General features: G+C 42.8%; 1 protein-coding gene across 1 annotated transcript in view; it reads left to right on the top strand.

Annotated features, from left to right (window-relative positions):
- Positions 1–212: 212 nt before the first annotated feature.
- The window catches only part of PHACTR1 (phosphatase and actin regulator 1), a 415,578-nt gene continuing 394,053 nt past the window's right edge, over positions 213–21,737 (top strand). Inside the window, exon 1 of the mRNA XM_087820639.1 lies at positions 213–403. Coding sequence (XP_087676765.1) covers positions 292–403 — 112 coding nt within the window. The 5' untranslated portion in view covers positions 213–291. The remainder of the gene's footprint in view (positions 404–21,737) is intronic.

The following is a 21,737-nucleotide window of genomic DNA, read 5'->3' as shown; positions in this document are numbered from 1 at the left end:
CGCCAGCCAGCCTGCTCCCTGCTCCGGTCCACAAATCCTTAACGGGTTTTCTTTCTCTCCCTCCTCCCCTTCCTCTCCTTCGCTCTTTCTTCCTCTCTCCTTCTTTCTTCCTCTCCCCCTCTCTTCTCCCCCTCCTCCCCACCCCTTCCCTTCCTCTCCCATCCCCCTCTCCCCTCCCCCTCCCCCGGCGCGGGCCTCCCCTCCCCCTCCTCCCCGCCCGCCTCTCCCCGGCTCTCCGGCTCCCGCTCGCTCGCAGCTCGCCGGGCGACCCTGCTCCTGCCTCCCACATTAATGGCGGCATCTTCGGACGACGACATCGACCGGCGGCCCATCCGGAGGGTCCGCTCCAAGAGCGACACGCCGTACCTCGCGGAGGCCAGGATCTCCTTTAACCTGGGGGCAGGTAAGGACGCCCCTGCGGCCGCGCGCGCCGCGCCGCGCGCCCTCCCCGTCGCCCCCGGCGCGCCCAGCCCCCTGCCCGGCGCGCGTCCCGCGGGGCTGCGCCCGGCCTCCCGCCCCTTCCCGCCCGGCCGGTCCAGCCCCGCGCCCCGCGCCCCGCGCCCCGCGCTCACTCGCTCTCTTTGTGTCGCGGGTGTGAGGAGGGCGTGTGTCTGCGCGCGCGTGTGTCTGTGCGCGCGCGCGATGCGGAGGTGGGGAAGGGGAGCGCGCGGAGCCCGCAGTCGCCGGAGTCGCCCGCGAGCGGCCGAGTGTTGTCGCCGGTGACAGTGACCGCGGGAAAAGCCGCGGGCCGGGTCGGCCCGCCCGCGCCGGCCGCCGGCGGGGCCAGGACAGGGTGGCCGGAACTTGGCGGTGACATGCAGACTCCGGCGGGTTTGCCGCGCGGATACCTCGGCCGCGGTGCTGGAGCGGGGAGAGGGGGTGGGGTCGGCGGCTGGAACAGGACCTTTTCCTTGCACCGAGCAGTTGGCAAGAACCGCTGTGACCGGAACAGGAGTACCATGGTCTATAGGATGCATGTTGGGTGGTTTGATGGCGTGACTGGAACTGGTGCCCAAAGTGACTCAGGTGGAATCAAGTGAAAAGGGTAATTGAGGAAGAGGAGGGAGGGAAGAAAGAAGACAGGAAGAGGAAGGAGGGAGGGAGGGAGGGAGGAAGGAAGGAAGGAAGGAGGAAGGAAGGAAGGAAGGAGCAATAGAGAAGACTAAGGGGTTCAGAGAGCCCAAGCGCTTCAGTTGGGACCTCTCAGGGTCACCTGAGAAGCACGCAGCGTCTGCTGTCCCCACGACTGCTTCCCAGGCAGTACCCTCCCCCCCATTATAGTAGATGGTCACTGTCACTGGAAGGAGTTGCTCACTGCTAACTTCAGAGCACCACCTTTTCTGAATGACTCCCGAGCGCCCACCCCAGCTCTGCCTCTTCCTTTCCAGAGCCCCTCAGTATTCTAGCAGAAGGAATGAGAGTCTTTTCCTGAAGACCCTCCTTCAAAGTGAGTTTAAAAACCAGGTGACAGCTTTTCTTCTCTGGGAAACGAAACCCTTGCAGATGGAACTGGATCAAACAAAGCGTGTGTGTGTGTGTGTGTGTGTGTGTGTGTGTGTGTGTGTGCGCGCGCGCTGTAGCAAGGAGAACCTTCAGGTTATGAGTAGTTTACACACTATCCAGAAGTTTGGGCGCAAAACAAGAACTCTGCATAGAGAAGCAAGATGTGCTCGCTCAGCAGCCGTATCTTTTTGACTGGAAAGATGGCAACTGGAAGTGCCAAAGTAGCCAAGTTCCTTAAAGTGTAATGTTCCTGTCCTGGTGATTTTTGTTTTCTAATCATACGTTTCCTTGTCACTCCTGAACTGTTCGCCTCTGGGTTTGGGGCTGGGGAAAAGAGGACTCGATTGGGGAAGCTCTGGCAGTTTTTGTGGTGTGCTGTGGCAGCCTGCGGAATCCTCTACTCGTATGTTCCAGATTCAGGATGAGGCTGTGAGGGGTCTCGAAAAGGACCGAGAAGAGTTTTCTCAGGGGACCCCGTGATATTAAGACTTATTCTGTTGACTCCTTTCCTAGCAAACTCTGGCATATCCCCTCGGTGTCTTTGGCTAGCACAGGAGGAAAGGGGTTAAAGCAGCAGTTACTAAAGGCTGTTAACCTCCTACTAGTACTTTTACAACAAAGCAATAAAATAAAGCACTAAAAAGAGTTTCAGGTTTCAGTTACTACTGACTTACATTGAATCATTTTGCAACCAGATTAAACTCAGTGACTTGCAGTCTTTTATTCTGGTTAAATTGCTCTGGAGGCCAACGGAAAGAACGGGCTTTTTTGAAAGGTCGTGTCTCCCTTTCACCTGGAAAAAAAAAAAAAAGCCAAACAAGCTCCCAGTCCCTCCCACGTGTCCCTTCAATACCGCTGAAAGCAGTGTCCAGAAGGACAGCAGCCGGCATCAGAGAAATTGAGTGCAGAGGATGGTGGGGTGGTAGAGGAGGGAGGGCTGTGGCAGTCAGGGGAGCTGTCCCTCCCCGGGTGCTGACGAGGGCTTCGTGGCTGGGAGGTTACTGTGAGCTTGACAGCGGAGGGAGGGGGAGCCCGGGCTGCTCGGTGTCTGCTGGAGTCCCAAGGAAAACGGGGAAGACCCGGCCGCCAAAAACTTTTCTCTCCCTGCCCACTTAACGGTTGTCTCCTGTTCACTATGCCTCACGCCTACTGCTGCGCTGCTCAGATCCGGTGGTTTTGCTCTAATTTTGTGCTGGCTGCTCACTCTTGGGGCTTCATTTTCCAGCTGGTTTCTGGTGGCTTTCCTGACATAGTAAGATCTGTTGGCAGATGTGCCTGTCCCCGGAGTGTAAGTAATTGTAACCCTTGCTTTAAAAAACAAACAGCTTTGTTTATCTCCTTGAGCAGCAAGTTGTAATTAAACTATTAGTGTCCTTATCAGTGTTGCTGAGCAGAGGAGCCTGCACACTCGGGATAAACTACATAATTTGGGCGTAGAGAGAATTTGGCTTGTCTCTGAACAGCAATTTATAAACAATTAAACAAGGAAGCTTTCATCTGCCCTTTCTTCCCACTTCTCTCTACTCCACAGTCACTTATGGTTTATTCTTTCCAGAGATATTCTTTATTGTTTTAAACTACTTATGTTTAATATTTGCTTTCTCACACCCACTCCTTATATATTCATTCATGTTTAATGTTTTATAGGTTTAACAATGTTTCAAGGAAATAAATATACATATACTCATTTTACTTGAGTATCATGAAATCATTTTGGGCATTTTGAATACTAATTAAATGCTTAAGCATTTCTTCAACTTTATCCTGTCCCTGATGATACTTAATAATATCATTTCAGAAATAACTCCACAGCTTGAGTGAATGATATACTCATTCACTTAGAGTCCCAAGTCAGTCAAAGAATAGCACCCAAATGTGGGTCTTTCATAACTTTATGAAGATGTTAATTTTAAGGTTCAGCTTAAATTGAGACAGTAAAGAACAGCAATTTTCTGATCCATGACTTTTATTTTTCTAAGAGCCCCTGTTGTAGGTTTTTAACTTCTATTCAGCATTTAGCATATTATACAAATATTGATAGATGATTGTTTGCTGAAGATAGTATATAAGCTAGAGAAAATCAGGCCAATGTATTGCTAAAAGTTACTCAGACACATCAGAGTTCATTTAAAACATTGGAAGAGTTTTAATTTGAGAATTTCAAATGTGTTAAAAAGGATATTGTGTAACAGAAGAGTATGTTCACACTATTAGTGGCAGGTGTTTCTAATTGTGCTCTCACTTAGTAATGCATATCACTGACATTTTGCTTGTAAGAGCTCACCCTGCCTTATGAGGTCATTCATTCACTACATTAAAGAGAATGCAAAGAAGAGTTGCAGCTCACCCGGCAGGCATTTTCCTATGGGCTAGTGTATTCTGTTTTTCTTTATATTGACAGTATATAGAAGAGTATTTGATACATAGATCTGAAACAGAAAAGGTCTCTATAATTGCATACCAAACTGAATGAAAGTGTTATGGTAAATAGAGGATTGAAGCACATCTAAAATTTCTTAAAGGGATGTCAGAAGAAGGCAGGCTAACCATCCCGATGATTTAGTATTATTTAAAACACAAACCAATATTGGGCACTTTTGAGAAGAGTACGTACTCACTCGTCTAATCATCAGGAAGTTTAACCTTTGTTGACATTTCAGAATTGCTTTGTATGCTCAACCCTGCCATACCTATCCTCCATGGAAGGCTGAGATTTGCTTTAGTTCCTGGTGTCACCAAGGACAGCTGTTCCTAACTCCCACTGGTGTCTCACTCTTTCGGGCCCACAGAACAATGGCAGTGAAAATTACTTATGGAGTTACTCTATGACATATGCAACTTCAAGCCATGATCATTACTTACTGTACAAGTGAAAGAGTTCAAATTCCAGTGGAAAGAGAAGATAACTTGTAGAGCTGACTGTTTTATCCTTGACTTGATAAGGTGAAAGGGGGACATACATTATAGCCAGTGTGTTATGTTACACAACAAAAATGAGCCTGAAGGAACTGTGAATAGATATTCCATTTTTCTCACTGTATGCTACAAGAAGAACTCCAGCATTTTATATTTTGTTTCATCACTCTCCCCGCCCGCTTTGGAAAGTGATAAAATGGATATGATTTCAGAGAGGGGGAAAAGTGAGCCATGTTGATATTTTCATTGCTCTAATTTACAAGCCTTTTTCATATAATAAAGGATAGTTGAATAAAAGACTGAATCAATTTTATGGCCTTATTGAGTGATGGTGGATTCGCATGATTTTCTAAACAGGTTATTGAAGCACAACAGGCACTATCGTCTTTTGCTAGTAGCTATTTCACATTTACGAAGGCAAATGTTGTGTAAAAACCTGTAGGTTTTCTATTGATCTTCTCTGCCAATATTTGTATACCCTAAGCTAACGATTCAGCAGCAGAATCTTTGAACAGTAAATATTTGGGTTGTAATGGTAGACATAAAAATTCAATACATATTTGGTTTTGAAGCTATTGAACTTTATCAGTATGATAATTTGCCATTTATAGACATGAAAAAAGCCCTTTATTTCTATATTTCTACCAACGAAACAACAAGTTGGTTTAATATTCAATCATGGTTTAATCAAAAATATGAGAAGAGCCTTGTTATGCTTGAATTTATTCTTTATTCCATCTGAGTCCTGTTTTTTTTGGGGGGGGGGGTGGTCAAGGAAGGTAAGAAGAAATAATATAAGAATGTTCATTTATTCAACAAGTATTGAAAAATTAAATATGTATTAGACCATATTTTAGACGCTTGGAATACATTACTGATCAGAACAGACAACTTCTTACCTTCATGAATTTTAACTTCTAAAAGTATATTATGGACAATAAACAATATAATATTAAAGAACATTGTATAGTATTTTAAATTAAGTATTAAGGCAAAAATTAAGAAAGCCAAGAGTATAAGGCATATGGAGGCAAAGAAAGGGGTGGATTGCAGGATAGGCAACATTGAGAAGAAGGAATGTGAGTGAAGATCTCCAGAGTAGACGAGGGAGTGAGCAATGCTAATATGGGATGCAAGACAGGGTGGGATGGAGCTGAGGGAAAGCAAGTGTAAAGACCCTAAGCCAGGAGTGTTCCCGGTCCGTTCGAGACCTGTCAAGGAGCCCAGTGTGGCTGGAGAGGAGTGAGTGAAGGGGAGGGTGTCAGGAGAGGAAATTCATGAGGGAATGGGAACCAGATCACATACGATCTGGTGGACCACTGCCAGGACTTTGACTTTACTTAGCGAATGTGGAACAATGCAGGGACTTGAGCATAAGAGTAACACAATCTGAAAGAGATTTTAAAAGGATCACTGGGGCTGCTCTGCTAAGACTAGACTACAGCGGGGCAATGAGGACACAGGGAAGCTATTACAGTAATCCAGGGACCTGTTGGTGGCTCAGCAGCACGGTACAGCAGAGGCAGTGGGAAGTGGTCAGACTTTGTATGTAGTTGACTGTGTAGCCAATAGACTTTCATGATGGATCGGATGAGGGCTGTGAGAGAAGGAGAGGGGCAGGGAGTAAGTACCTTGAAGGTTTTGCCTGAGCAACCAGAACTATAGAAAAGCTCTTTTGGGGCATGCATGGGGGAACCGTCAGAAGTTCAAATATGGATATGTGAAGTGTGAGATGTCTATTAGACATACAATTGGAGGTATCAAATAAGCAGTTCTATAAGTCTAAGATTAAAAAGGAGATCTGGCCCAAAAATAACTATTTCAGTTGTCAACAGATATAGAGCATTTACTAACAACTCTGTCAAGGGCTTTATAAGCATTTGCTCATTAATTTCTCATAATGACCCCATGAGATTGGCATTAGCATTACTATCTTTATTTTATCCACTTGGAAACTAAATCACAGGGAGATTAAATAACTTAGCAAAGGTAATATAGCTAACAGAAGGGATAAGAGGAAGAATGGGATTTGAATCATGTTTTAGGACTTCAAAATCTACATTTTTAATTGCCATTATTTATTACTAGAAAGCAAGCTTATCAGCTTTGTTGTGAGATCATGTTTTCAGTTGAACATGGCTAAGGGAAAGAAAGAGATGGAACTAGGAATACAGCCTAGCTCAGTATTTTTAGAAAATATTTGGTTAGAATTCACTGTAAGAAAAGCACTTTACATCACCTCACATAACACACATTTATAATTGGAATAAAATACAGTTAACCATTGAACAGCATGAAGTTATGGGTGTCAACCCCCTGCATAGTCAAAAATCTGTGTATAACCTTTGACTCACCAAAACTTAACTACTAAAATAGCCCTACAGATAACATAAACAGTCAATTAATATATATTTTTTGTGTTTTATATATTACATACAGTATTCTTACAATAAAGTAAGCTAAAGAAAATAAAAAAATCATAAGATAAAAAAATCATAAGAGAAAGTACACTTACACTACTGTACATATTTATTGAAGGAAATCTGCCTATAAAGGGACTCAGACAGTTAAAACCTCTGTTGTTCAAGGGCCAACTGTATTCCTCAAAACACCCTTATACGTGCAAATGTAATCCTATGGTTTCTATGCTATCCTACCTCATCTCATCCCTTCTCAGTCCATTTCATTCCAACACAGTTTAGTCCTAAAAGTGCTAATTATGACCCATCTAAATGATTTTATGACCTGCAGTTTAAAAACCATTACTTAATCCATAGTTTTTAGGGGCTATTTTTTTAATTCTGAAAATGTATTTACAAGGAAATCCCACTCTAGTACTTCTAACTATCCCTCTAAGAGAAATCCATTCTCTTACCTGGACATGAATCAAGGTAAGAGAGAAAGATCCCAGGGTCAGGGCCAACTTAGCTATTGGGTACAGTAAGCACAGAGCCCAGGCTCACGATATATATAGACGTCCATGAAAATATTTTAATTTCTTTAAAGTTAGAACTATAAACAAATAGCATCCAGCCTGGTTTATATTTGTTTTTATACCAACATAGCCATAAAATAGATTTTTAAATATTTTTTTGTGGTAAAAGTAGCCTACAAAGGCAAAAGTACCGCCCTGGCCTAGTCGCTCAAAAGTTGGTTAGAGCATCACACAATGAAAGGTTGCAGGTTCGAGTCCCCGTTGGGGCATATACCTAGGTTTCGGGTTTGACCCCTGATCAGGGCTCATATGGGAGGCAACTGATGGGTGTTTCTCTCTCACATTGGTGTTTTCCTCTCCCCCTCCCTCTTCCTCTCTCGCTCTCTAAAATCAATAAAAAACATATCCTTGGGTGAGAATAAAGGAAAAGTGCAAAAGTCCCTAGAACCCACACAAGTTATGACGCTGCTCTAAAGAGTGGGACGAAGAGCAGTGCGAAAGAATTCTCTCTTCTGAGTTCCTGTAGTGACTAGGACGCTATACTCTGTGCCAGACTTCCTGGGTTCGAATCCCTGCTTTTTCACTTCCTAGCTCCGCGACCTTGGGCAAGACCTTAAGCCTCTCCCTGCCTCAGTTTTCTCACCTGTAAAATGGGACCTATAATGGTGAGGTTAGTTTTGAATGACAAATAATTTCGTAAACACAAAACACTTAGAATACTGCTTAGCGCATAATGAGTGTTCAGTACACAAAGTAGAGGGTGAGCTCCACCAGTCTCTATGCTCTGCTTCCCCGTTCTGTTCTTCCAAGATACAAAAGCAATGCCCGTCTAGTTACCACATCTTACAAGACCAAGCGAGCTGCAGATTCAGAAACTACTACATAAGGAATAAATTGTCCTAGTTAAATTTTACCCCCATTCAATCCTTCTTGCTTCTTGCTCAGTCCAAAACGAGAGGAAGTCACTCTCAGATTTTGAAAGTTAAAGAAATCTACATTTAAGAATAGTTTATCCTCTGTCTAGGCGTCAATGGATCAACCTTGAAATATCTTTTGTAAATGGCCACATGGAGAAGAATAAACTACTGGGCCTCCTCTGTACTTGGAGGAGCTGTTGTGGACAAAGGGCATAAAAAGAGAAGAGAAAGAGATATGGGGAGAAGCAGGGAGGGAGACAGAGAAGGGGGAAGAGAAACACAGCTTTCAGTTTGAGAAGCCGTCTGTGTAGGTCAGGAGAGCACATAAAATCTGAGCCTGCTACTTTATGAGCTGAATTGTCTCTCTGAATCTCTGAAACCTGTAGCATGCAGATAACACTCTGCCTAATTTTCATTGTTACTTTGAGGACCAAATGTGAACATGCTTTGCCAACAGCCAAGTGCTACACAAAGACAAGAAACAGATGTGGTCTGGGTGAATGGGACAGCTTTAAATGTCTAGCTCAGGCACAAATAAGGCACAAGAATGAAAATGAAAAATAGACTAATTCTACCTAAAATGTTACCTTTGCCATGACCAAAAATTCAACACAGCTTGATAGTCCAGAAAGGCTAAATACAGCATCTGCCAATTTATAAATGTAGGCTATGTTCACGCCTCCACTGTCAACTCTCATCATTGTATGAAATGTGGTCACTTTAGGATGTTATTATCCATCTGTAAGAGACAAAGGACATGAATTTTTATGACTGTTGGAGAATTGCAGAGATTTTTAACTTCTCAGTGCAGTCCCAACCTCACCTCGCTTCAGCTTTTCACTTGATAACAGTCCTCCAGAAGGTACCCGTCATTTTGAAGCTAAAAGTAACTGTCCTGCACACCAGTCTTATTGCCAATGCCATGTAGGGCATTAGTCCATCTTGGCCTTGGACCGATAGCTAATTCACCAGGTGCACCCTTAGCTTATTCGGGGTCTCTTCCCTTTTCTTTACCTTCTCCCTCTTCCTCCAGCTGAATGCCTGACTTATTTGTTTTGATTTTAAGAAAACACAACCAGGGGTATCAGGCACAACCTTCATCTCTGAGAGAGAGAGTAGCTTAACCGTCCGTGTGAATCTGCGGAAGTTGAGGGCTGTTCTTACCTCCCAGTAAAACCATAGGATTGCCGTTGGCCCAGCTGTGGAGCCAGCCGCCCCGCACTCACTGCAGGCCTCGCCCCATGCGCTGTCCAGCAGCACCCTGCCTCTGACTATTCACGACTGTCTGTAATCAGCTAGGAAACAACTATTTTGATGACAAAAGTGCCTTCTACCAGCAGTTCTGACTTAGCACTTACTCGGAGCCCCCTTACATGTAAAAAAAACCTTCTCAGTTCTAGAAACACTTTCTTCTTGTTCAGTTTGCTCCACTAGAATGGAACAGGCAGAAACAAAGTTATGAGTGATTGTAAAAAAATTTTCTTTGGTCTTCAACTTTTACAGTTTGGGGGCTTCTCCTAAGCTATGGATTTTATTCCCATAAATGCAAAAATTTTTAGCCAATATCTGGGTCTGGAGCCATGACGGTTAATGCAGACCACACTAAATTTTGGTTAATCATAGATTCCCCATCAGTCACAATTTATGATACCACATGATTTTCAAAAGGGTATTTTACTGCATTTTGACATAAAAAGGTACTTGGTTAACAGATTGGAAACAAATTAAATGCTTAATACCTTGGTACAATTTACAAAATTTCACAACTAAATCTTTATTCAGCTTATAAAATGCCTGAGGTAGTTTTTCTTTATCTGCTCATGTAAGAAGCTCATTTTCAATATGCAGGAATATGCCCGGCCGGGCGTGGCTCTGCGGCTGAGAGTCGACCTGGGATCCAAGAGATCGGACGGAGTTCGATTCCCGGTCAGGGCACATGCTCGGGTTGTGGGCTCGATCAATGACTCTCTCATCATTGATGTTTCTCTCTCCCTTCCTTCCCTTCCCTTCCCTTCCCTTCCCTTCCCTTCCCTTCCCTTCCCTTCCCTTCCCTTCCCTTCCCTTCCCTTCCCTTCCCTTCCCTTCCCTTCCCTTCCCTTCCCTTCCCTTCCCTTCCCTTCCCTTCCCTTCCCTTCCCTTCCCTTCCCTTCCCTTCCCTTCCCTTCCCTTCCCTTCCCTTCCCTTCCCTTCCCTTCCCTTCCCTTCCCTTCCCTTCCCTTCCCTTCCCTTCCCTTCCCTTCCCTTCCCTTCCCTTCCCTTCCCTTCCCTTCCCTTCCCTTCCCTTCCCTTCCCTTCCCTTCCCTTCCCCTGAAATCAATAAAGATATATTTAAAAAAGTAAATAAATAAATATGCAGGAATAAATTATTAATGTTGTTTCTGGCATTTTAGCCAAAGGTGGTACCTGTACATCATGTACCACTCAGTTCTCATCACACAAATCCTCTTGTTTTATGTAGCAACCGGATGACACGGTCAATGGTCACTGTAAATGAGTTTCAGTTTGCTGTTTAGTTGACTTGAAAATTCTTTCTCTCCCTAAGCACATTCATATGTTTGCATGTAGTGTTCAGGTCATATTCTTTCAGGCTCTTAAGAGCATTCATATTTCTAGAGATAAAAGGTTTGCTCTTACTTTTCTTGTCCACCAGTGAGTCGAATCATGTCACCACGTGTCTCACAGAGTAGCAACCACATAAATGGAAGTGTGTGTTAAGCATGAGACAACTAGAACCACCCATAGAGAAATACCACATCAGCCCAAAGTCAGCTCAAGTCAGCCTTGAACTCGCTTCATTGGCCTCTTGGTTATAGCTCGTAAAGTGTGATCTGTGTGAACAACTTCCCCTGTAAAGTTACCTCATAAAGAAATACATCACCTACAAGTCCTTTCATAAACCCAATTATAGGAACATTCAGCAGAGTTATAGCTACGAGGATGTGTTCTATCTCCTCCTCGGTTCTACTTATTAAAGACACTGAAGTGGAAATAGTGATGTGGAGAGAAAACAATGAGTGAATTTAGCCAACACAGAAAAGGCTGGCATCATCCCTCAGACGTAACCTTATTTCTCTCTTATCGCTCTGTCTCCAGCTTCCTTTATTATAGGTGATTTGCTTAAAGAAAAGCTATAAGCTGGACTTTTGTATACAAATATAAATATATTTTCGATATCCTACTGACATATTTGCACAAAATTGTGCATGATTTATTTAAAAGTATTAGTTGGCTATTTAATTTAAATTCAGTCATCATCGTGCTTTGATAAGTAAGATCTTTGGTGGCAAGTGGCAGAGAGGAAAATAAGAATAACAATTAATAAAATACATTGTAAATTAATAAAAATATATTGTCAGGGGAAAATCGTTCAATGGTGAAAGATGTGATTCCTTGTAACCTGATACCAAGACCAAAAGGTATTGATATTCAATTTGTTGTCACACACGGAATTTAAAAGAAATCACGTGTTATAATAAAAAGGCCCCGAAGAAGACAAAGTAGATCAAGAGATGTTAAGGTTCAAATAAAATCTTTCTGCAGCCAAGACTCATTCAGAACCAGGGGGGACGTGAGAAGCATGTTATGGCGACTAGTGCACTGATTCAAATATTTAATGCATTCAGTGCAGCCGGGAAAATGCACTCAGCAGCATGGGTCTGCTGAATCTGTTGCTGAGGTGTACTAAGCTAGTGTAATTTTCTTTCCAGTTGCTGGTCCTCTGTACATTTTATTCTCTGTCAATCTCTAGAAACCTCAAATACAGTCCAATAACCACAGTGCATCTTGAGCACATTCTAGTGTCTTTTCTAAATTATAACTGGTTTCATCTCTCTTGTGCTTGCTCTTTAGTGACCTAAGGAAAAATAATTGTGGTATTTGTGTGGGCTCATAAAAATGTACATTTTTTCCCCATAAGTCCTCAGTTTCCATGAATCTGTTGCTGAGGTTCAATTATTTCCCTCCCCTGAGTGGGAGAACCGTTTCAAGCCCTAGGTTCAAACCCTTAGTTTCTCCCATTACTTTCCTGGCTCTGCCTAATATTAGAATTAAATGCCTTACTGTGATGAAGGCCTAGAGCCCGTACAGTTAGGAGCAGATAAAGAAAGCACAGTGGCAGGTAATAGGTAGAACTGTAGTCTTCCCAGGGATAAACTGCCTGAAGGGCCCACTGATTTGTGATACATCATCATACATAGAAGGAGAGAAATTTCTGGGGATTATTGGTTCACATGAGAATCTCTGCTGAGGCAAAGGTGCAATGGCCATTCTGACCGCTCTTTAATCATTGCTCACAGAGGGATAAGCCAGACCTGGGTCAGTCAGACCTGGGTATAAAGTCTGACTCAGTTGGGCAATTTTTATTATCTTTATGAATTTCAACTTGCTTACCTATAAAATGGGAATACTCATTTAGCATAGTTGTTGTGAGAGTTACATGAAAGGGGGATATAAACCAAAGCACCTGGCATAGTAACTGCTCAATAAACACCTTTCCAATATTTCAAGCAAGAAACATGCTCAATTTAGTTTATTAACACGATACCTTTTTTTTTTTTTTTAAATATATCTTTATTGCTTTCAGAGAGAGGAAAGGAGAGGGAGAGAGAGATAGAAACATCAATGAAGAGAGAGTCATTGATAGGCTGCCTCGAGCCCCCAACCTGGGCATGTACCCTGACCAAGAATCGAATCCCAATTGCCTGGATCCTAGGTCGATGCTCAACCACTGTGCCACGCCTGGCTGGACAACATGATATCTTGATGTTGAATCACAGTGATAATTATTCTTATTAGATTACCAGAACCTCCTTATAAAAACCTAGACAAAATTTTAGGAAAAGAAATGATGACTTGTTATTGTTTATTGTGAGTTATTTCATTAAATATCAGTATAATTAAAATTCATCAAAGGCCTTCTGCTACATACTTAACATGGATTTAACAATTTTAACAACAGCTAAATCCATCAGTCAGAACATTAACGTCCACTAGACTCCAAGCTTTCTAAGGGAAGGGACCAAGTCTGCCTTATTCACCCCTAAATCCTCAGTGCCCATGGACCATAAGAGGTGCTCAAAAAGTACATGTGCCTGGCCCGATGTTGCTCAGTGGTTGAGCATTGGCCTGGGAACCAAAAGGTCAAAGTTTGATTCCCAGTCATGGCCATGTCCAGGTTTTGGACTCCATCCCCAATAGGGGGTGTACAGGAGGCAGCCAATAGGTATTTCTCTCTCATCGCTGTTTCTATCTCTCTATCCCTTTCCCTTCCTCTCTCTCTAAAAATCAATTAAAACATTTTTTTTTTTAAGAAGTACTTGTCAAGTGAAGAAATGTATCAGGGCAGTGGCCCTTTGCTATGAGTTTCTCTTTATACCAAACTTGTTGGAATTTTTCATAGTTTTAAAAGAACTTTATATTTTGCATTTTAAAAACACTGTATAAGTTTAAGGTGTACAATGTGTTGATAAAAGGACTTTTTTTTTAAAGATCAGTTTTAGGTTCACAGCAAAATGGAAAGGAAAGCACAGAGATTTCCCATATATCTCCTTCCCCTGTAGCCTCCCCCAATATCAACCCCCCTACCAGAGTGGTGCATTTACTACAATTGATGAACCTACACTGACATGTCATTATCCCCCAAAGCCCATAGTTGACCTTAGGGTTCACTCTTGCTGCTCTGCTTTTTATGGATTTGGTCAAATGCATGACATAGGTCCATCATTATTTTCACTACCCTAAAAATCCTTCACGATCTGCTTATTCTTTTCTCTCGCCAACCCCTGGCAACCACTGATCTTTTTACTGTCTTTATAGTTTTGCCTTTTCCAGAACGACATATAATTGGAATCATACAATATGTGGCCCGTACGTAATGAAGGAAGATTGGCTTCTTTCACTTACGTGCATTTACGATCCCTTTTAGTCTTTTCATGGCTGGATGTCTCGTGTCTTTTTAGTGCTGAACAGCTTCCATGTTTGTATGTATCACAATTTATCCATTCACCTGCTGAAGGACATCTTGGTTGTTTCCAAGTTTTGGCAGTTACAAATAGAGCTGCCATACACATCCGTGTGCAGGTTTTTGTGTGCACATATGTTTTCAACTCTTTTGAATAAATGCAGAGGAGCACGATTGCTGGGTCATATGGTAGGAGTATGTCTAGTTTTGTAAGAAGCCGCCAAACTGTCTGGGGAAGCCACAATACTGTTTTGCACCCCAGCAATGAATGGGAGTTCTTTCTTGTCTTCTTTTCTCAGTAATATCTATAGACATTTTCACATATCTGGTCCTTATTTTCTGCTAACAATTCCTGTTAGCAGAAGTTGTAGAGCAAGGCGACAAACTTACACTCTCCAAGCTGTGTTTTTTTTTTCTTCTTTTTTTTTAATATATCTTTATGGATTTCAGAGAGAAGAAAGGAGAGGGAGAGAGAGAGACAGAAACATCAGTGATGAGAGAGTCATTGATCGGCTGCCTCCTGCACGCCCGAGACTGGGGATCGAGCCCACAACCCGGGCATGTGCCCTGACCGGGAATTGAACCCCAATCACCTGGATCCTAGGTAGAGGCTCAACCGCTGAGCCACGCCCGGCAGGGCTGTATTTTCTTCTTCAGCTGGACTATAGGAACGGACATCATTGTCACAAGATCATGGGAGCTTCCACATTATATTTTTCTGGAAACTATACCTAAATTTTATAAAAATAAACCTTACTCAGATAGGAAAAATGTGCTCTATGTTGGAGGCATCTTTCATCTGCAAGTTCTTAAGAGTGTAAACTCGCACTCAGCAGAATTTTCTAAAAAGTCTGGAGTCCTATTCAAGCTGCTGCCTTAAAATCCAGAGAGCTTTGTGGTCCCCAAGAAGAGAAAAAAGAAGTAAAAGAGAAATCCCCCAGAATCCAGACATTTAAAATCAGCTCAGTTCCAGAGGTGTACTAGAGCCAGCAGCTCATATGGGCTTGTGAGAGCCAACTAGGCCCATCTCTGCCCAACTCCACATTCAGGACATCACATAAAATCGGTCCTGGGTGGGTGGGGGTACTGACACCATGGAAATCAGCAAACACTACTATAAATCAGAACTTTTATTCTGACAGCTGGTTTCACAGAGTTGAGCCTCACATTTGATAGACATGCTCTAAGCACCATCTAAGTCTGTGTGTGTGGGTGGGGGGATGTTTTATTAAATGTTAAAAATATTAAAGGAAAAGTATCAGAATTGTTTTGCTTGACCAATTTAATTTGACAGCTTAGCATTCAAATGTTTATTTACTTCAAAGGATCTAGGAACATGTTGATAGGTGAAATTATTATTGCTTCACGTTATTTTAATATGGAAAAATCAATATGGCTAAGGTGAAGAATATAAGCATGTTTATTGAAAATATGCTTTCGCCCTTCTGGCATGGCTTAGTGGTTGAGCATTGACCTAGGATCCAGGAGATCACAGTTCGATTCCCTGTTAGGGCACATGCCCAGGTTTTGGGCTCGATCCCCAGCAGGGGGCATGCAGGAGGCAGCAGATCAATGACCCTCTCATCATTGATGTTTCTCTGTCTCCCTCTCCCTTCCTCTCTCTGAAATCAATGAATCAATATATATATATAAAGAAAATATGCTTTCATCTTTAGACTAGATATAAATATGTATGACACCATGAAACACTTTTTCATGGAAAATATTTGATCACCTTATATTGTTTTGGACACTTACGAAGAGAAAGCAGGTTTGTCTTTGCAGTCCATTCGACACTAAGGGCAAGTGGTCAGCATTCCGTCATATTATGCAGCATTTCCACCTCTCCCATCTCATGCTGCTGTAATATATTCACTCTGTTTGGAATCCAGTTTCAATCAAATAAATGGTGAATCAGTTGCGATGTCCCTATACCAGTCTTGCCAATTGGAAAGGTGCATCTTGAAGCAAGAAGAGAACAGCTATTTAGGATTCTCCCAGCCTATTTGTCCTCAGCACAATTGCTTAACTACAAAGAATTAAAAAAAATTTTTTTAAAAAGTCATCACATGTAGGCCTTCCAAAGAGAGGCTTTCAAAATTATATTTCAGTTTCTGCTGGTCACACATATTTTCCAAGCAGTGGAAAGAAGGTTTTCTTGTTGTTACTGTTTCCTGGATAATTGTTAACACATAGAAAATGAAGTTGTAGATAGAATGAGTTCCCAGAGGAGCACCTGACTTGCTGTAGGGAATTCGAACAATCTCCCATACAGTCTTTTCTTTCTTTTTAAAATGTGATTCAACTGACAATGGTGCAGGAGTACATGCCCATAAACTAAGAAACCAAATTAGAATTTTGCATTATGCATAAGGGTGTTGTAAAGTAATAAATGGAAATATTTGCCCTCTTGGTGTGTTTTACAGCTCTCCAGTTCATCTCAGGGCATTCTGACATAGAGAAGAAAACATATAAAGGGATTCAGAATGAGAGGTCGTTATTGAGGAAAACGGCCTAAGGATGGAGAATTCTAAGAAAAATGACAAGGCAAACTTAAAAAGCATTAATACATCCTATTTGAATTACTTTAACATATTCTAGCTGAATACATGAATAGCAGAAAGTGTTAATGTATGTGGACTATATATTATTGCCTAACGGGCTTGGCTTTTTCTTTGATGTGGAAAGGGAGACTTGGTGCATTGGGACAATAGATTTGTCCCTTGGGAACTGGCATCACTTGATTCTGACATCTTTGATGTGATTAGGTACAACATCACCTCTTTCTAGAGGGATAGTTACTTAGAATGTGATCAAACTCTTTTCAGGGAACAGATCCTGGGAAGAGCAGTCACCACCATCAAACCCCTGGTGGGAAAAAGCTCCTGAGAAAAGATTGGATTTTTACCTCCTTAAGGTCTTTGTAGGGTGACTTAGTATGGAGGGCCAGGACATTTCTTTTCAGTTCCTTTCTCTTTTTGATGAAGGACTGTGTTCTGATCTTGGTTTGGGTTGGGGTCTGTGGGTTGGACCATGGACCGTGGTGTCCTGCCCCTGGGTTTGCCTCCCCCTGCAGCCTTCCCTAAGTACAGGAGTGTCAGCTCCTTGATGAGCCCCTCTACGCTTTTTTCTTTTACAATAAATCAGGAACAGCTATAGCATTTATTGTACAGTTGTGAGGAGTAAGGCAATACGTGTGAAGTTCTTAAACAGTTTCTGATGCATAATAAGCACTCGGCAAATGTTCGCTGGTATTATTAGCAGGAGCTGCTGGCCCAGGCAGCCCAGGACGCTAGTAAGCGTTAGAGACGCAGCACCTGCTGAGCTAAGAGCAGCAGGCAGACTCCAAGAGCAGAGCTGGCTGGCTCAGCAGTGAGCTCCCCCTGTGAGTGGATGCTTTCGCTTTGCTCTCCCTTCTGCACAGATCGGCTTAGAGGCTCAGAAGAAAACCTCTTTAACCCCCTAGGCCGAGTCTTGGCTGAAGCAACCTGTTCCAAGGCATTGTTCAGGCTGTAAGTGAGCAGATGCAAGGTTCAGGCCTCTTTTAGGTAACTCAGTTCATGGGGTAAAGATATAACTCAGCAGGCAGGTAAAAGATGTGACATACCAGTGTTTAGTCACTTATAATTCTAACTGGTTGAGATGATTAGGCAATTTGAAATGCCACAGGATGTGGGAAGCAGGTGTGAGTGAGTGAGTGAGGGCTCAGGTCCTCTTGCCCTTTCATTTAGAAAGCACCCCCAGGTCTGTCCTCCCACATTGGGGCCCCTTAAACCTGGCTTCACAATTACCCCAGAGAGGTGATAGTGAAACCAGAGTTCCAGGTATTAATACAGCTAGTTTACACCATGGCTCTGTTTAGCATCCCTTATACCCACACCCTGCACTGGGCACTAACAACACAAATGTAGGTAGGTAAGCCTGGTTCTTAGGACCCTGAGTCTGCTTGGGTAGAGGGATAGTAAACAGATGGTCCCAATTCAAAGTGGCAGGACTTATAGTCAAGGCACAGACAATGAAGAAACCAACGGACACAATGAAGAGACCAGCCCTGCCTGGCAGAGGCGGGAGTCTACTGAGGAAGGCACTTGGGCCGATCCGGGGAGGATTTAGTAGGATTTTTCCCATGGATGAGACCCTGTGTGGAGACACATCAGGGAAGGGTTTCGGAAACTGAAGGGCATTCTAATCAGAGGAAACAGTCTGCACAAAATGCACCTGGCATTTAGGTTACTCTGGTTCACAAAGATTTTATATGTAGTCCTAAAAAATATACATACATGATCTGCAGTCAGTGAACTGGCTCTGGACATCTCTGCCATTAAGGAGCACAGACTAGAGAGAAATTAGCCATGGAAGGTGATGTAGCTTCAGTGCTCAAACAGTCCGCAGGAAATGGGGATCCCACCAAGCAGCACCTCAGGACCCAGGGGGGCTCACGGTGAAGGAGGTGCTCAATCCAGCCAGGCTTAGAGAATGAGTGGTGTCTCCCAGGAAGACAGGAACGAGTGTGTGTGAAAGCATCAAAGCAAGTCGCATCCACACACCACCGAGAGCACAAAAACTGATGGGACTGGAGCACACTGTGTGGGCAGAGAACTGCAGAGAGGAGACTGAGAGGAAATAGGATAATTCAGAGCCTCATCTGAAATGCAGCAGCAGTGAGGAAGATGGATTAGAGAAGGCCAATACCGGAGGCAGTGAGGGATTACTTCAGTTTATCATAAACATTTGGCAAAACATGATAGAGGCCCGAGCTGGAGCAGTAATAACAGGAATGAAAAACTGATTTAGAATCAAGATATTTTAAAAGGTGGACCAGCCAGAACTTAGTAAGCAACTCACTATGAGGGCTTAGGGAGAGGGTTGGAGGACCTCCAAGTTTCTTCCTTGGCCAACTAAGTTCTATTTGCCAGCTCTAGGAAGAGAGGATGAGGGAAATTCTCATGGGTCTGGTTAATGAGCTTATACACAGACAGGTGGGTTTGCAGGTACCCATGTGACATCCTAGTGGAGGATCCATGAAGAAGTGAATACATGGGTCCTGAACTAGGAAGAAGAGTAAGATCTAGATCAGAGATTCTTGTTCGGCGTACCATCAGTGATGGCATGCGCCGGAGAATAGGTATCCGAGAACTGTGTTAGTGTTAGGTGTACAGCGTAATTATCGGGCATATGTCTACTGCAAAATGATTACCACAATAAGGTGAGTTCACCTCCAGCACCACCACTTTCTATATCCTTTCAATATCCTCACTGAACATCAAGAAGCCCTATTTTAGGGAAACCGTGGTGAGAGACAGAATTGGAAATGACCCCCAAGGAACGTGCATTTTAAAGGGGTGCAGAGAGGAGGAGCTGAGGAGACACAAGCAAGGTGGGGGAGAAGGGATTTTCCAGGGACATCCAATGGCCAGCAGGTTCACAGGCAGTGGAGAGGCCCATGGAAAACAAAACCGTGCTCCTTGCTTTGGTGCTTTTGCCAAAGGTTATTTATCGAGTGGTAGAAGCTCAGAGGCAGTGAGCAGAAGGTGGCCAGAGGTGAGAAAATGGGGGCATGAAGTGTGGAGTCCTTTTCAAGGGTCTTCGTTGGCTAGGAAAGGTGAGAACAGGTACCCTAGCTGGCTAGAGGGGACAGGCGTCAAAGGAGATTTGTTTGGTCTTGTTTTTCAGTTATGCACAAAGCTGTGGCTTATCTGATATCCCAGTTAGGCGTCAAGCTCCCCAGAGAAGCGATGGAGCCCCTTCCCTGTGGCGCTGGGCATAGTTCAGATGCTGATTCGGGACATGAATATTCTCACAGGGATTTTTGTCATAGAACTCACTCGAATGGTAATTGTATGTGCGCCAGTTTAAAATGTCATTTCTTAATCAGTTAGCAAATATGTGTATATACTTGTTTCCTAAGGAGAGAGCAGATTTTGTGAAGTTAGCTAACAATGACGAAGCTATTAAAAATGTTTTGATTCAATAGACAATTATCCTCTTTCTCTAAAAGTTTTCTTTTGTCTAGACTTATTTTAAAGTGTGACAAGATATTTTGTGCCCACTTTTCTCTGCTCAGTGGCCTTTCTCCTGCATTCATCTGTTAAATAACATTTTCTCCATCAGTGTGCTGGATCATATGTTTCCCTTCTGTAGTGTTTTTGACTTTTTGGTGAGGTAACTGGTACGGGGGGGTGGGCCTCATTATTGTCAGATACCAAGCAAATATATGGATGAAGCCTAAGCATTAAATCAACTCTTTCTGGGCAATAACTTGTTGATCAAAAATACCGTTCTACCGAGGCTCTTAAATGGAAAGGAGTATGTTGGTGTATACTGGGTAAAGCATGCCCCAGAACATGGTAGTCCATGTTTAAAGTTTCTGTTTGCACTAGAATGGTTTGTTTAAGCTCAAAGAAGTATTAGAACTGATTACAGATCACAGCAAATGGACTCTATCTTCAACTCCTATTTTTAATTTAAACTTGTACCAAACCCAGTAGGATTTCCAGACATTTATATAAAGTTACCTGTGGACATAATAGGAAAGAGACCTTTAAATAGGAAAATATCCCCTTTAAAATAATGGAAAGACTAGAACAATCTGGCGAACTGATGGAACACAGAACAGGAACCCCCCTCTAGCATAAATTTGAAAGTGGTCGTTAGTGGGCAGTGGTTTCTGCTTGTATTTCTGTGAGGTGAAATTAGGGGTAGATATTCAAAGATGTTTAGATCTCCACATTAAATACTGGTTAATCCCAGTTACATTCCATTTCATGCCAGGTTTCTCAGTGGTGTGGGACAGCTGAAGCTTCCTGTCTGGGAGTCGGGCTTTGTGTATGTGTGGGGATAGATGTCGGTGCCACAGCCCAGCATTTTAAGTGCTGTGACCAATGGTTCCTCCCCCCCCAAACTAACTTCCAGTGGCTATAACTCGCACCATCTAGCCTTTCTGACTCACTCATGCATTTTGTAGACTTACACAATTTGTCACTTTCCTAGAGGGATAGGAAATGCAATCTTATTAATTCCATGGCCTTGTTTTAAATCAGATATTTGGAAAACCCACATGTCGAACTAGCCCTAAGAGCCATGTGCAATAAAACCAGAAAGCTGTCAGTTAATGTCATGTCTGAATTTTAATATAAAACCTCAAATTTCACAGATCTTATAATATCTGAGCTGTGAATATTTGCTTCAGGCATCAACTTGGCATTTAAAAAGAAATCTTTAAAACCACATGGACATTTCACTTTGCCAGAATATCTGCTTCTCATAATATACTTAAAAATATCAAACTTTAAAACATCCAATTTTGTCACATTCCAAGAGTCAGAAGTCTCTTTTTGTTCAGTGAGCTCATCTTGCCTTCTTTCCCCATCGAAGCAAGAACACACCTGTCACCCATTTGGTATTGATTAGTTAGTTGATTAGGTAGTCAAATTTACTGCACAGAAAAATGCATTCTAAACACAAAAACCATATTTCTCCTAGAGTTTCTGCTTAATATTCTCCTCTG

Source organism: Miniopterus natalensis, chromosome 9 (genome assembly GCF_054644295.1).
Source record: "Miniopterus natalensis isolate mMinNat1 chromosome 9, mMinNat1.hap1, whole genome shotgun sequence".
Classification (NCBI taxonomy): Eukaryota; Metazoa; Chordata; class Mammalia; order Chiroptera; family Miniopteridae; genus Miniopterus; species Miniopterus natalensis.
Note: the sequence above shows the minus strand (reverse complement) of the source record. Positions and strands in the feature narration are given on the sequence as shown.